General features: G+C 43.2%; 1 protein-coding gene across 1 annotated transcript; it reads right to left on the bottom strand.

Moving 5' to 3' along the window:
• Positions 1 to 4,118: 4,118 nt before the first annotated feature.
• LOC138947462 (tripartite motif-containing protein 59-like) lies at positions 4,119 to 13,309 on the bottom strand. Its single transcript, XM_070318942.1, has 5 exons — positions 12,194 to 13,309; positions 9,559 to 9,699; positions 6,338 to 6,487; positions 5,645 to 5,827; positions 4,119 to 5,351 (listed from the first exon to the last, which is right to left on the bottom strand). Exons 1-5 carry the CDS (start codon positions 13,307 to 13,309, stop codon positions 5,319 to 5,321), a joined length of 1,623 nt encoding a protein of 540 aa, XP_070175043.1. The 3' UTR covers positions 4,119 to 5,318.
• Positions 13,310 to 17,636: the final 4,327 nt, after the last annotated feature.

Genomic DNA, 17,636 nt, shown 5'->3' with positions numbered 1-17,636 from the left:
AAGTTCTTTAAACAGCTAGTAGTTATGCAGGATGACCACTCATGGGATCGGAATGCAGAGCTAAAGGATCATGGGGAAAGCCATCATAATAGTGGTGGCAGTCTGCTGGAAGAACGTCCTTGAGTTGCTGAAGGTGCTGCCAGAATCCCATCAGAATACCGACAGGTACCGTCAGGCAGGTACTTCAGACTGCGGATCCCAAAAGTATCTGAGATCAAAAAAGTGCTTGAAGAATGTGTGGTCCCCCTTGGTAACTTTGTAAGGTTGCTTTTTTCTTGCAGAGGTGATGACTTCAACGTTTTCGGTTGCGCTGGCCAGACTATTTGCTTCCTCCTTGGTTTCTATTCGAAAGTTGAGTGTACAGAACCGACTTCCATCCAGGTAGATGTATTCATGACCTTTCTCAAGAAACGTATGGGTAACGACTTTTCCTTGACCGACAGCAAAGTAAAGAAGGGTGTTTCCCAAGTTCACATTTTATCATTTTACCAGTCCAAGAAAGGAATCATACACTTCTATGTGTCTCATCATTTTACCAGTCCAAGAAAGGAATCATACACTTCTATGTGTCTCATCATTTTACCAGTCCAAGAAAGGAATCATACACTTCTATGTGTCTCATCATTTTACCAGTCCAAGAAAGGAATCATACACTTCTATTTGTCTTAACATTTTACCAGTCCAAGAAAGGAATCATACACTTCTATTTCTCTTATCATTTAACCAGTCCAAGAAAGGAATCATACACTTCTATTTCTCTTATCATTTAACCAGTCCAAGAAAGGAATCATACACTTCTATTTGTCTTAACATTTTACCAGTCCAAGAAAGGAATCATACACTTCTATTTCTCTTATCATTTTACCAGTCCAAGAAAGGAATCATACACTTCTATTTCTCTTATCATTTTACCAGTCCAAGAAAGGAATCATACACTTCTATGTGCGAGTCATGTACCCATAGCCATCACTGTAGATAATGATAATGTGTTGCTTGTTGTGTCAACTGTTGACTCAAGTTAGACTGCAATGTGTTGCTTTTTACATTTAGTCAAGTTTTGATTACTTCTCCTTTTGACTCATCCAGGGATGGCCAAATCGTCCGCCCGGTCGCCAGGGGCGAGTATAAAATCCCCCGGGCTATAGAAACCGTCTGGCAGCTCGCCCGGCTGGCCAGTGAAAATTCTAGTCAAGTGCAAAACTGTCGGTTGTTCAGCGGGTTTCAAAGTCAAATAAACAGTGCAGATGAGCAACTTGCATGAGTGAACAGCTCAGATCATGGGTCAATAAAGTGGTACACAGATGGTCAAAATTAAAGTACAAGATATTGCACTGGAAGTGGAACTACACTGTTGCTTAGTGTCTGTATGAAGCTACAAGGTGAAAATAGAAAAAGAAAAACACGATTCTTGACTTTGATGGGCTTTTTCTGCTCGTAAGCACACATTCTTCTACTCATCACAGCATGCCCCATTATTGAGTTTAAAACACCAATTAAATTTGTTTTGAATAAAACTCACAATTTTACAATAAGAATTTAGAGACCTGAATCAATTAGGTATATCCTACTTAGTTTGACTTTTGCAAAACTAAGTAATTACACATTTAATTGAATCAGTCAGACAGACGGAGACATAGAGAGACAGACAGAGGGCAAACAGAAATCTGAGAAAGAAACCCCTTTAAAAATGTTACCATGTTTGAAATGAAACATCGCAAGGTGAAGCCATAATTCATCACCTTTCAGTATGACGTCATGAGCGTGTTCCACACTTGAAATGACGTGTTTTTATCATGTTGTCAGCTGCACGGAGCTTGGAAGTATAATTTCCATTCAACGATCCGAGTTTGTTAAGTTTTAGCCTATTTTCAACGTCAAACACCATGAAACTATATATTTGGAATCAGAAAATGGTAAGGAATAGATAGAAGTTGTTTTTAAGTGTCTTTTTTCATAAATAAAGATAGTGGTTATTTATCGGTTTTCTTCATTTTTAAGCATAATTATCAATACAAAACAACAAAACTATATAGTTTTAGATACAGGACGCAATAGGGAATACACCAATATAAATTTTTTGTTTCAAATATTAGTTTTTAAAAATTTGAAAAAATGACATATTTCGAACAAACATTTCAATAACAAAACTTTAAGTGACCAAACTGAAATGCAATCCCATAATCCGGCCTAGATCTGAGATTGTGTGATAAGAAATTCGATCAAATTGATGAAAAACTGTAACTGTGAAAGTGCTGCCTCGACCTTTTGGCAAACGGTAAAATATGACGTCATCAAACTGTCCTATCAATAAACGGAAAAACCTTCTATGAGAAAATCCAGTCAAAAATATCCATATCAAATTTCATAAAGATCCACTCCGTAGTTTTTGAGATATGATCTGCAGTGTGAAAAAACGCCCATAACGCCCAAAACGCAAACTCATTTGTCATGATTTGGTCGTGTTCTGCTGATACTATAATGTTTTTCTTTCCTAAAACACACTATAATAGTAGCCTTTCCCAATGTCTAAAACTAAAGCTAAAACTGACTTGTCTGTGTTGTCAATGATTTTGCTACAGTGTGAGAACACAATCTCACGCCCATAACGCTGTGACACGAAAACTCATTTGGTCGTGTTCTGCCGATACTGTAATGTTTTTCTTTCTTAAAACACACTATAATAGTAGCCCTTCCCAAATGCAATGCTAAAAATGACTGGTCTGTGTTGTCAATGATTTTCTGCGAGAATGCGATCTATCTGTTTGTCGCAAAGACCGTGTGACACGAAATTTATGAGCGGAAGACAAATCTGCTGAGTGCAATTACGTTTCAGAAGATAGTTGGTTAAAACAGTTTATCACTCAGACACGCAAAGGAACACTATAACTTTATTATTCAGGCCATATTTGCTTTCCTTTGTCATGTATGAAAGTACTGGCCTTGGTTGAAGAAAGTGACCTGTCGCTGTGCAACAAATTTGTCGCCATTTTCCGCCGTGTTTTGTAAATAAAACGTGTTTACTACCCACACATACAAAACGATGCTGTTGGTTCTTTTTATTTTCTTATTGTTTGATTCATGCTTAGCAGTTTAGTATGCTTTGTTTTCTTCTCAATTCAATGGATGGCTATAAAATAAGCATTTAAATGTGAAGGTGTTAAAATTACCCATGATCTGAGCTGTTCACATGTATAACATTGTAAAATACAAAAACAAGGCCTGGGAAAGCCTATTCATCGCTGACCACATTTTATGTTTGTCATACTATCGCTATTTTAATTGTGCAAAGAAATCTGACAGTGATAATTTTGTTGAGTTGGTGTACCGGGCCAGTGACATTTCTGGCGGGCTATAGTGACTTTCATGAAGTTACTCGCCCGGCTGGCGAGTTATTGTTTTTAGATTTGGCCATCCTTGGCAGGGATGGCCAAATCGTCCGCCCGATCGCCAGGGGCGAGTAAAAAATCCGCCGGGCTGGTAGAAACCGCCTGGCAACTCGCCCGGCTGGCCCATGCAAATTCTGGTCAAATGCAACACTTTTGGTTTTGATATCGAGTTTTCAAGCCATAAAAACATTGCAGACCAACCGTGGTATGCACAGGGAGTGACATTTCTGCCGGGCTAGTGACTTTCTAACTATTTAGCCATCTCTGCTGTGTCATATTTCATTCAGACTTTCTATGCCATTAAAGGTCGTCCACTTGACTATCTGTCTGTAGCCAAATGATTGATACAAATTGTGTCAAAGCCTTTGGTTACACGCAAATGAATCGTATCTCTGAACTGGGTCAAAGGTCAATGTCATTTAATATTAGGAGTACGATATGTTTTTGTTGTTCATGACATGCATGGAGAAGTTTCGTTTGGCTGTTCATGAATTGCTGGATGTATCGAATAACAAAATGAGCATCGAAGCTTTCAGTACATCCACAACCAAAAGTAATTCTGGTCCAGGGTGAAATTAACTTTTCACAACGCATGAATACATACGCACGCACTCGCTCACGCAGGGAGAGAGAGAGAGAGAGAGAGAGAGAGAGAGAGAGAGAGAGAGAGAGAGAGAGAGAGAGAGAGAGAGAGAGAGAGAGAGAGAGAGAGAGAGAGAGAGACAATGTCAATGACAATGACAAATTCTTTATTAACGAGGGTAATGGCATAAGCAAACAGGTGCTTTTTTACATCCAGCCCTCGCCCATGGGAGGGTTTAATCTAATGATGATACGTTTTAAAAATGTTGGAATATCAATTAAAGAAGTAATAAAAACAAACGACAAACAAGCAAACGATTAACAGACTAAACAAACAAACAAAAATATACATACAAACGAACATGACATATTATTGTCAAAGGTATAATGAAAACTGTTTCAAGCAACAAAAAACGTGTGAAACTTCGAGGGAAGAAAAATTCCGTGAAACTGAGGAGTCAATGAAGCAACTACGTTGCAAGTAATAGCAATGTAGCATCGTTACATAAGTCATGTTATGAAATTAATTAGGTACATTTATCTACTGAAACGTGTAAAAGGTACAAATAAGGCATCAACAATATAAACATGTTCAGGCTAAGTGAGAACGAAATGTGCCATGTATAAGGAATGAGAAATATCTGTCTTTAAAAGTCTTGGCATTGACAGAATGTTTGAGACCGCTTGGAAGTGAATTCCAAAGATTAGTTCCTTAAAAAGATCTATACGTGTACACAATGATGGTTCAAATAATAGACATGGAAAAAAAACCGGCCTGCAGGCAATATTCCCGAAGTAATTTAAAACTGAAACAACCTTCGCCGAGAGTCAGTGGTGGTTTAAGAAGATACGTTCATGAATGTTTCTTTTCACATCCTCTAATCATCAACAATCATTTTTAAACCGGCCACCATGTTTACAGTCCAGAATCATATACACTTCTATTTCTCTTATCATTTTACCAGTCCAAGAAAGGAATCATACACTTCTATTTCTCTTATCATTTAACCAGTCCAAGAAAGGAATCATACACTTCTATTTCTCTTATAATATAACCAGTCCAAGAAAGGAATCATACACTTCTATTTGTCTTAACATTTTACCAGTCCAAGAAAGGAATCATACACTTCTATTTCTCTTATCATTTTACCAGTCCAAGAAAGGAATCATACATTTCTATGTGTCTTAACATTTCACCAGTCCAAGAAAGGAATCATACACTTCTATGTGTCTTAACATTTCACCAGTCCAAGAAATGAATCATACGCTTCTATCTGTCTTATCATTTAACCAGTCCAAGAAAGGAATCAGCTCTGTATTGGTGGTCCCCCAAATTGTAGAAAGCGCCCTCTATGACAAGTTGGCCACAGGAAGGGACTTAATCTGCAAAATTAATACAACAATCGGCTGTGAAAACAAAGAAATACACGAATCTTTCTACGGTATCTTTATTCAGAGCAAGTTCACATGATGATTTCAGTTATCTTGTGAGGAAACAGAAGCCGTACCACAACAAACAACACCCCTACCTCCATCACCATCAACACCACCGTCGCCGCCACCACCACCACCACAGCCAACATCAACTAAAGCAGCAGCAGCAACAGTGGCATTCCCACATACATATATCCCCAAACACACACAATAATAAAACGGAATGATTCACTGACACTCACCGCACTGCAAGTACAATTCAACTCCCACAGTGCCCAGCATGTGTCAGGCAGTGACCGACAGGGGACAACGCCCTGGTCATCACCGTTGACGTGGAGATGGAGACGTCTGCTGCTGTCAAAGCTCACTCCCACACGGCTGTCTGCTTTTAAGTTCGTCCCTGCCTGTCCTATGCTATTGCTTGTCTGAAACCACGCAAATCTTGGTGATTGCCGGGTTACAGGTGCTATGTTATTACTGTCATTCGTTAGTGAAGATTGCACGCGCGCACAGACACACTCACACACGCAGACAGACAGGGACGCACACACGCACGAACGTGCGCACAAACACACACACACACACACACACACACACCTATGCTATTGTTTGTCTGAAGAAACACAGATCTAGGTGATTGCTGAGTTACAGGTGCTTTGTTTTTACACACACACACACAGGCACGCACGCACGCACGCACGCACAAACACACACACACTTATGCAATCAAACACACACACACATACACACACACGAACGCGCGCGCACACACACGCGCACACGAACGCACATACACACACACACACAAACACACGAACGCACATACACACACACACACGCACGCACACACACACACATGCACACACACACATGCACGCGCGCACACACACATACACACACACACGTTCACAAGAATGACGATGAAAGAATCTCACCCAGTCACCATGGTCATAGAAACCATCCCTGTAGACAGCCACAGCACTCTCCAAGCCCCAAGCCCCGTCTGGGAGTGTCAGACTGTCTGGTGATGACGTCACCACTCCCACACATACTGCGCAGGCTTCTTCTATTTTCGTCAATTGGACCTGCGTACAAGTACACGGCCATAACAGTCAATGATGAAATCTACTGAATGAATACTTAACATAATCAAATAAATAATCAAATAAATTAAGTAGAAGTGCAATGCCAAGGCACTGCATACCCCCCGCGAAGGACAAATCCGCTCTCTCTCTTTTTCTCTCTCTCTCTCACACACACACACACACACACACATTGACTCACAAATCTCACACACAAAACACACACTCATACGTACAAAGACACACACACACACGCATTCATTCACACGCGCTCAATCACTCAAACGTACTCACTCACACGCACTCACTCATTCAATACACACAAAACACACACTCGTGCGCACATAGGCTATAATCAGACGGACACATACACTGGCCTTTACAAACAAACACACAAACACACTCATACACACACAAACATACACACAAACTCCCGAACACACTCACGCACACGCACATACACGGCACAACCACTTTGTCTCTTTCTTACACACACACACACACACATATATATAACCACACACTCTCTCTCTCTCTCTCTTTCACACACACACACACACACACACACTGTCCCACTGTCACACACACACCCACTGGCACACACACACACACACACACACACACACACACACACACACACACACACACACACACACACACAATCAATCAATGATCAATCAATGAGGCTTATATCGCGCATATTCCGTGGGTACAGTTCTAGGCGCTCTGCAGTGATGCCGTGTGAGATGAAACAGTAACACTAACACAAGTGCACAAAATGCACACATACACACACATCGCGCGAGAGAGAAAGACCGCAAAGAGGGCGTGACATCATAGCCTTTCGACGTCATCTTCTTACGCAAGCTTTATCCATAGACTTGGAAACGATAGAATTTCTACCCGGTCAAAGCGGCCTTGGGTGGCTTTTGCTCTAAACCTGGGGGAAGCCATTTTACCCGCCGTGTTCTAGTTAGTATGTTTCCAATTTTTGGTGAACTTCCATCCCCAACTGTAGCCGCTGACCGAGCACAAAGATTCCTTCTTGATCATGTATTATCGGGATGAGCATTTCTCAGTAACAGTAACACTAACACATGTGCACAAAATGAACACACACATACACACACACCATATTCATATGATGTACCAAGTCAACTTTTGCAAGTAGACAAAGAACAAACTAAATTGGGAGAATTTGTATATATATAATTGCTTCAACAAAAAAAAGAAACAATATCTCATTTGGTTATTTATCTTCCCGTGTTTCTACGTTTCGTGACAATAAAGTTTATTCGTATTCGTATTCACACACACACACACACACACACACACACACACACACACACACAGCGCGAGAGAAAAAAGAGGCACGACTTCATGATTCGATCGTGACGTAATCTTCTTACGCGAGCTCTATCCATAAACTTGGAAAATACGGAATTTCTACCCGGCCAAAGCGGCCTTGGGTGGCGTTTGCTAAAGAAATGGGGGCGCCTATTGCACCCACCGTATTTTAGTTAGTATACATGTTCCCAATTTTTGGTGAAGTTCCTACTCCAACTGTAGCACTTACAAGGTCACTAAGAATCCTTCTTTATCATGTGTTATTGGGAAGAACATTTCTCAGTCGATTACAGTATAGCCTACAGCGTTCATGGGATACCTCCAGCTCCGCTGAGATAAATACATTTATCCTACATACGTGAGAGAGACACTCGTGAGATAATAATCGTTCAAATCACACGTGTGTACATCAGGTAAATGAGGTCATCCTCGATCAATTTGTAGAACTAACAGTACCAGGCATGGGAATTGAAAATTGTAAAAAAGGCGGAAAATTTATAACTGAAGACGCGAATCGTCAAGTCGACGGCGCGAAGCGCCTAGCCTTACTAGGGGGGTCCGGGGGCATGCCCCCCCCCCCCCCCCACCGGAAAAAATTTCTCCAAAGAACCCAGATGGTGCAATCTGGTGTCATCTGAGCTTTAAGTTTGCCATTAAATTCTGTTTTTAGAATCAGAGTTTTTAGTAAAAAAAATGTACCAATTTTTGCTTTTTTGAAGAAAAAAAATATATATATACATGTATTATATGGTTTAAATTTGTAAAAAAATTGATCTGTTGAGACAAACAGGAAAATGTAACTTGTAACACAATCTGTGCAATCTGGTTTACTTTCAAACATTAAAGTTCCATAACTGAGGCGGGCGGTAGAAGTGCGTGAACAAAGTACGTAAAGTTTTCGAGGGCTTTTGCGCAAAGGCCAAAGTAACCGGTGCTTTTTTTGTGTGCCTCCCCCCTTTATTTTTTCGGCGGACACTTTTGCATTTTCGTCGGAACAAAAAAAAAAAATTCGGCGGAAATGCGGACAATTCCCATGCCTGTAACACGTCACGCAACACTTTCAGAGTGACGTTTATTTATTTTAACCTAATAGATTGCACGAGGCTTTAGAAGAGATCCAGGTTCCAAAACAAGCGTCTTCAATTTAGCTGCCTCGACTGCATGACATTTTCAGTAAAATACACGTAAGTACAGTATGTAGAATAAACAGAATACTACATGGCTTGCTTTTTCATACCAGATTTACACTCGTTGCTCTTTCAAATAGTGAACAGCTCGCTTTCGCTCGCAGTTCAATATTAAAAAAACAACTCGTGTAAATCTGGTACGACACAGCAAGCCAAGTAGTATTCTCTATATTTTGCACTTCATTTCATAAGTAATCACTATCTGTTAGGGTAAGGGGTGAATCTCAAGTGAATGGAGAACATTTCAAAAAAAGGGAAATAGAAACGAGGTCTATAGGGAAAGAGAGAGAGAGAGAGAGAGAGAGAGAGAGAGAGAGAGAGAGACAGAGAGAGAGAGAGAGAGAGAGAGAGAGAGAGAAAGAGAGTGTGTGTGTATGTGTGTGCGTGCGTGTGTGTGTATGTGTGTGTTTCTTTCTTTATTTGGTGTTTAACATCGTTTTCAACCACGAAGGTTATATCGCGACGGGTGTGTGTGTGTGTGTTTGAGTGTCTGTGTGAGTGTGTGTGTGTGTTGTGTGTGCGTGTGTGTGTGTGTGTGACCTCATACAGCTTGTTGACCTCCATGGGGTCGCATGACATGACGATACCATCACCATCCAAAAAACCGCCCCGATGCGCTGCTGTCTGCTTGTCGTTACTCAACACGACCATTTTCTCGTGGTTGTCATGGAAACGAAAGGCCTGCAAAACCACATGCATATTTGTGTGGTGAATTGTGGTAATGGAACAATTATTGAATCTCGTTTCATACGTGAACTGTGGTGTCAGGTCGATGCAGATAATAAGAGAAAGATGGCCGATCTTGGAAGCATTCACCGTGTTTGAAATAATAACTTATGAATATTTCTGTCATAACTTTATTTGGCTGAGAAAGGTTACCAGCAATTTGTTAATATATCTTTTATAATTATTTTGTCTAATGTCTTCTGCTACACTGGGAATCGAGCAGAAAGCAAACGACTTGACTGTCTGCCATGTTCTTCTTGTAAAGTTGTTTGAAGATACCACTGTGATAGGGTGGAGTGGAAGGGGGAAAATAGGCCAGGAAGCATAAATTAGACGCCAAGACAGAGGTTGCGATAACGTGACTTTTACCAGAAATAATGGGAGAGACGGGACTAACTCCCTACACAATAGGTAACCTTACGGTCTTAAACCATCGGAGCGTGACACACTGACAAGGACCGATAACTTCACACGTTACTACAGGGGGCGCTACGCTATCTATAACGTCACATAGGATGTGACGCGCCCGCGGCAACACAGGACACGAGGTTAGCGCGGGAAAACTGGGTCTCAACGGCGAAACAACGACACTGACGCTATAACGCCACTAGGATAAAATAGCTACATACATACGTGCACACCATAGCATCATTCACACGATCAGAACATATTATAGGCAAGCAAAATTTAATATAAACAAAAGAAACAGCATCTACTTACAGTTCACTCCTCAATGAAGAACTAAACACACACGAAGTTACGGCGGGACTGTTCAACACATCGCCGGTGTGAATCACTCACCTCGCTGATGGTAAATCAGCTATTAAACCACAGGTCAACATTTCATTTTGCGTTTTTGCGTGGATCTGTGGTTGGTTAAGGTGCGCCTGTTGGCCCAGATCCTCCGACTTCAGCCCTAAGGTTTCTTTCGGGGTTACCCCGCCCTTAGCTCCTGGCTCAAAAACCTAACCCTTGGAACACATGGGGGATTTCTTACCGGGGGTCCCACCCCGGGGCTAGAGCTTTTAATGCGGCTCTTACCCGCATGGTGTAACCGTCATCGGACACGTAGGGCATTTATAGGGTAGTCAGTGCCATCTGCCAACCCACCCCGTCCTGGTAGAGACACCGCTAGTTGGTCCGGGACTGCTTATTCTATATGTCCGTGTGGCAAGAATCAGACAGCAGAGCACATCCTGCAGGCTTGTCCATACCACAGTGCTCTGAGGGACACCACCTGGCCAGAGGAGACAGCGCTACAAAAGAAGCTATACGGCCCCAAAGAGGACTTGGAGAGGACAGCACGTTTCGCCCTGCAGTCCGGACTGACGATCTAACAGCGAACGACAAGAAGAAGAAGAAACCACAGGTCAAAGATGATACTCACAATCCAGCACAGGCTATCTGTATTTTAAAAGATGTCCCACTAAGACAAAGAACTGTTTCAAATAGAACACCGGTCTCAAGGCTTAAGCACACAGGCCGATCCACACACAGCGAAATCACCGGTCAGACTGACCCAACTCGCACTGTCGGGGGTGGATGCGTTCGCATCCGTTAAGGGATTAACCAATTAAAACGCAGTGTCTACGCACAAAGACATACACGACATCACGGAACGAAGACATACACGCATGGTCATGGGGAATAATTGGGGTAGGGAACGAGAGAAAGGAACAACAGTACGTCAAATCGCCACACGGCTACACCACCATAAGCCGCAGGCTTGTTGTTGTCTTCACCTTATGTCAATGTACATTTCCTGAACATGTAAATATGAATAAAAATTGTTTAAACCAAATGACGTCAACAATCACGGCTGTAAGGGGCTCCGCTCACATATGTAACTTCATCAGGACCGACAGCGCACTGCAGCTTATTCCAGCCCGCAACACGTTGCATGAAAGGAAAACAGGCCAAGTACTCGTCATAATCCCTATCGTCTCATAAATAATAGGCCGTGCTTCGTCTGTACCGCTGAAACTGCGCAGGTATATTCTGCCCATAACCGACCTTGGTCTGTGGTCCTGTCTGTCGGGGTAGCTGGTTCAGATAGGTCTCCCTGGCCGCTGCCTATAGTCATCAATAATCACAACATCAACAGCTGCACGCACTTTATTTGGCAAAGTTCCTCTCTGTTTCCCGCTTAAAGCCGTATTTATTATTAAAATATGAATACAAAACCAACCCAAAGACGACAAGAACACAAAACCAGACAAATGTTAACGCACGATAATCATGTACACACAAAATAAGAACAGAAACAGAAGTAACAACGCCTACTGCTTCAAGATGACCTTTTCTCGGTATTTGCTTTAAACTGAACATGGGATCAAAATTATAAAATTAATAAATCAGAAAAGTAAAAAAGAGGGTTTGTCACGTGGGTTGGGGGGGGGGGGGGATTTGGAAAAGCAAACATAAATATAAAAAAAAGTATGTTCCTTACCCCTGCAGTAGCTTCATCATCGGCAGACATGACCTTCACCTTTCCTAATTCTGACAACGCTTTCTCTATCCGGGTCAACTCCTCGGGATCGATCACTAAATGTATTCCTGGCGCTACCTTGACATTGGCATGCGAGGTGATGCTGCGGTCAAGGTCCTTGACTAGCGTCTCCATCTCAGGGGTCATATCCGTGACGTCATCACGAGTGATTATCGCTTCGGATCGTGCCACCAAACGTTTGTGTGACGTCAGCTTTCCTCGTTGATCTAACCGGATATTCTTGACGTCACTCACCGACCGCTTCTCGTCAGAGCTCGCCTTGACAATCAGGTCGTTCAGACGACGGCGACTTGCTTTCACGGCTGCCTCAATGCGGTCAAAGGTCGCCGCTAGCTCAGCAATGGCGGCCAGTGTGTGCCGGTCTATGTCTGTCAGCTGCTGATCCAAACGTGTGATGTCTCGCCCAACTTCTGTATCACGGGCAGTGAGAATTACTGTCAGCTCATGGAGCGTATCTCTAGCCACCCTCACTCTCTCCTCCAGATCTTTCACATCCGGGCACTGACGGTGAACGGTCGTGGCACAACGCAAGCAGACGGACGCGCCGTGCGAAGGACAGAACACTTCCGGAAGTTTGTCAGGGTGGACGTGGCATGCTCGGCGATGGTTTGCGGCCAGTTTTTTCTCTGTCAGAGAACTCAGCTGTTCCACGCTGTGTAGTTTGGTTGCTGACTGTTTCTTGTGGACATTAGAACAGTGCTGGCAAAACATGTCTCCACAGTCCATGCACATGGAGACGGCAGCCACGTTGTCACAGACACAACACACGTGCTGCTCGGACAGAAGACGGTGGGCCTCCACCAGCGCCGCCATTGCCCTGTCTGTCAGGAAACTGTCTGCAATGTCTGCCACGCTTTTCCCGCTTTTTCTGTTGTTCGTGTCTACAATGGGACAGCGACAGAGCGGACACAGCGCGACTTGTGACTGTAACCACGACAACAGACAATGGCGGCACAGCACGTGACCGCAGGGAAGAACCTTGGGTTCCTTGAAGTGCTCGTGACAAACACTGCACTCCATTTCATCGGCCTGTACCGAAAGTGATGCAGTCGCCATTGGTTGCACTGAAAAAAGAGGGATAAAACATTTGGTTAAAAGAGTTTTTTATTTTACATTTCTCCAAATAGATTTTGTTTTTCTCTTTGAATTTGATATATTTTACAGCTATTACAGCCAGCAACAACACAGCCATGTGATAATTAAGCGCCGTTTTCAGACAATAACTCTCGAACATGTGTTGTGGGATGTGGGGGAGTTACGCCCCTTTTACCAATGGCGGAAAGTAAGATGAGCAAGCCAAGTGTTCGATCAAGGCAATCACAGCGGCTATGGTCCTGGCCGAAGCAAAAACACTTGGTAAGAATTCGAAGACATGGCTTAAAAACGTGGTCGATACTGTGACGCCTCAACTTTGTTTGACATTTAAAACTAAATCATCAAATCGACCCGTCACAGATCTGATCAAACGACACAAGCTACGCCTCTCAGACGTTTATAGAGTAGGCCTATACTTATCCATTTGCAAAACAATCTGCTCAGCAGTGTTGAGTTAACTATGCTGTCCAGACATAGACAGACGTAAGAAACTTAGGGAGACAAACATCATCTTCCGCCCTCGTTAACTCAATCACTGAAATGTTGACTGAAAATAAAAATCCAAGTAATACACTACAGTGACACTTGGTTATCAGGCTAAAATTCGCTCATGCAACAAGGGCATGCTATTACACTCTTTAAACAAACGCTCTGTAATTCTAAAGATCTTAAACTATTTCCGTTCTGGTTATACACTGAAAATAAAAATCCAGTAGATCAGGTAAAACACCAGAATGGCATGAATATAAAAACAAAACCCACCTAAAGTTGTAAAACCGGACAGCAGTTTTCCTGCAGACGATTTCAGACTCTCGTTTACCACTTGATAGTTATCACAAGCATTGTTGTTCTTCCGGCATCGCATCCTTATGGACTTATATAATCTTCCCTTCTGTTAACGAGAGATTAACAAAATCAAAAGCGTTTAGGAAAACATCTGAATTAAAAAAAACCATACCTTTCATGTCATTTACATACCGACACACACACAGACACACACACAGATACACCACACACACCCCCCACACACACACACCACACCACACACACAAACACAATTCACCAGAAGAGTTTTCTTCCGCCTAGTACCCCACCCCGCAGAGTAGATATAGTTTTGCCTGAACGCGCATAAGGGAGGCAACTCTACACTCGGTCGCAAAGATTTGTATCGCTGCTTCCCCTTGACAAGTCAACACAGAAGCTCTGACCGAAATAATTGACTCGATGAAATGATATCGAAATGATTTGAAGCAAATGTTCATTTTAATCCGCTGGACTACAGACGTTCGGATGAACCCAGTCCACATCAAGAAAGAAGAAGAAGAAGAAGAAGTGAAACTTTTCTCCTTATAATGCTGCGTCAGCCAAAACAAATAACGGTTTTGGGTGTGACGAAGAAAAGAACATGGCCGGAGTGCTATGTAAATTTGGAGCAGTTCTTCCAAACCCATCAAAAAAAATATGACACTAGACTACCACCCTGTTCCCGCATATTGAGCCAGTATTTTGTGTTTGGGCAAATTGACGTTGCAGTTCCGGAGCAAATGATCATCGTTTCTTGGCGAATTTGTGCTTGAACGTGTTTTTCCCATAATATAACAATGCACAGCTCGAAAATATGGCCAAGAATAAATCTACGGTTCTTCGAAGAAAGAAGAATAACAACATTCTTGTCCAATACGACTTGCATTTTACTGTGTGCGCTGTAAAATCTCCCAACCTTCAAAGCAGACGAAAAGCAGACATCTTCATTTTCATTCAAGGAAGAAATCGTTTGTCATAAAGTCTTGCAGTTGCTTCGCAAAAATAAAATGTCATTGGTTTTCTCAACTTGTCAAGTCAGTCAAAACGACCGTGGAACACAAAACTGGGCAATAATACTGATTGGAATACAAAAGATCTTCGATGACGCAAATACAAATGACGTCATGTGGTCACACCTATCTCGAGAACTAAGCGTCGCACAGAACCAGCGCCCTTCCATTAATAACCATATCAGTGAAACACAATGACAAAAATGACCACACTTTTGACAGCTTACGGGCGAGAAAAGACACTGACAACACACCATGTGTGTGTGCACATTGTGACCTGTTGAAACGAAACAGAAGAGGCGGGCAAGTTTAAACCGACAGCAAGACCAGGCGAGGAAAAGCAGCAACAACTCACCGCTAAGGACAGCAGCTGGAGGTCAGTGAGGGGTTGAGGTGAAGGCAGACATCGATGACACAAATGACGACAAAAGGTAGGCAGTTGTAGCAATGATTATGAGAACAGGCGCTTTCGTTTCACTAATGCGACACAGTGCAAGTTGTGACGCTTTCGTGATCTTATCCGTGTCGTCAAATTACATCACGTGACAGATGAGGCGGGTGCAGATGCACCTTTATCCCCGAGTACGCTAGTACTTGGGTCCAGCAGACTTTAATTGTCTGTGTGTCTGTGTGTGTGTCTCGACTTAACAGCTTATTGCTGGGAAACTACTGGGCGCAGTTCGTTCAAAAGTTGATACACTAACTTGATAATAGGTCCGATTGATCGTATTAAAACTTCATAATTGCACGAAACTAAGTACAGGAAATACGTTGTTGTCGTGTTTTTAATATTACATAATGAAATAAAAAGTTGTCACAACTGAAAAAAAAAAAAAAAAAAAAAAACACTTCATAATGTTACCTGGGACCTAAATGCGAAATAAACCACAAAAAAAACGATTTGGCGGTGGGAGGAATTCGCGGTGCAACAGCCAGCCAGGCAGTCTGATAGAACGGTGCAAGGTCTCGGCAAACCAAGACTATGCCATACTCGTAGCAAAGCCGCCGAATGGTACCGTAAACCAAGAATAGTGACGTAAGAAAATAGAATGTCGTCTTTTGATTTGGAACGTGACGTGTTTTAGAATGGAGATGTGGTAGTGTGTGTGTGTGTGTGTGTGTGTGTGTGTGTGTGTGTGTGTGTGAGAGAGAGAGAGAGGGAGAGAGAGAAGGAGTGAGGGAGAGAGAGTGTGTGTGTGTGTGTGTGTCAATCAATCAATCAATATGAAGCTTATATAGCGCGTATTCCGTGGGTACAGTTCTAAGCGCTTGTCGAAGAGTTGTCAACATTAACACAGGACTAACAAAGAAACTAAAATCTTCAGACGGACACGAACCCTATCACACACTAGCAAACCCTGGTAAACATACAACAAACAACTGTTTAACAACAATGTACACATCAATAGCTAGGTCCAAACAAAATAATATTAAGCACAAAGAAAACACCTCTCACAGAGCACAGCACAAGAATGTCTTTTGGGGCACAACACATCACGTCGAGCATGAAAGTCACAGCCAGCTACGGGAAGAACTGAGTCTTCAACCTACTCTTGAAAGCGTCAAGAGAGGGGCTCTGGCGAAGCTCAAGCGGCAGGGAGTTCCAGACGGAGGGGCCCGCGGAGGGAAATGCACGCTGACCAGCAGATGCGAGTTTCGAGAGAGGGATGTGGAGGCGGAGAGGGTCAGCAGCAGAACGAAGGGGACGGTCGGAGGGCTGGGTGTACAGGTCCAGGGAGGATTGAAGGTACTCGGGAGCAGAGTCGTTGAGACACTTGTAGACCAGAGTGGACAGTTTGTAGGAGATTCGGGTGTTGACAGGGAGCCAGTGCAAGGAGCGAAGTAGGGGGGTGATGTGGTCTCGCTTCGTCTTCCTCAACGTCAGCCTGGCAGCGGCGTTCTGGACTCGTTGTAGGCCATGAATGGATGAGGCGGGGAGGCCAGCCAGAAGGGAGTTGCAGTAGTCCAGACGACTGAAGATGAGGGAGACAACCAGCTTGACACAGGCGTCGTGGGTGAGGTAGCGACGGATGGAGGCGATGCGTCGTAGGTGGAAAAAGCAGGTCTTGATGATGAAGGAGATGTGTGTCTGCATGGAGAGAGTGGAGTCGAGAAAGACGCCAAGGCTCTTGACAGCAGGGGAGAATGGAACAGTCGCGTCATCCAGCTGGAGGTCGGTCACAGTGAGGGAAGCAATCTTCTGTCGTGTTCCAACGAGAAGGGCCTCCGTCTTCTCACTGTTCAGCTTCAGCTTGTTCTCAGTCATCCAGTTCTTGATGTCAGTGAAACAACTGGAGATGGATCCAATGAGATCGTCAACGTCCTCCGGTTTGGCGCTGTTCTGGAGCTGCGTGTCATCGGCAAAGGAGTTGTAGTTCAGGCCGTGGCGTTCGATGACCAGGGAGAGGGGTTGGGTGTACAGGGTGAAAAGGACAGGGCCGAGGACAGATCCTTGTGGGACGCCGAAGCGGACA

Source organism: Littorina saxatilis, linkage group LG14 (assembly GCF_037325665.1).
Source record: "Littorina saxatilis isolate snail1 linkage group LG14, US_GU_Lsax_2.0, whole genome shotgun sequence".
NCBI classification, from domain to species: domain Eukaryota; kingdom Metazoa; phylum Mollusca; class Gastropoda; order Littorinimorpha; family Littorinidae; genus Littorina; species Littorina saxatilis.
The sequence above is the reverse complement of the archived record's forward strand: the minus strand, read 5'-3'. Positions and strand labels throughout refer to the sequence as shown.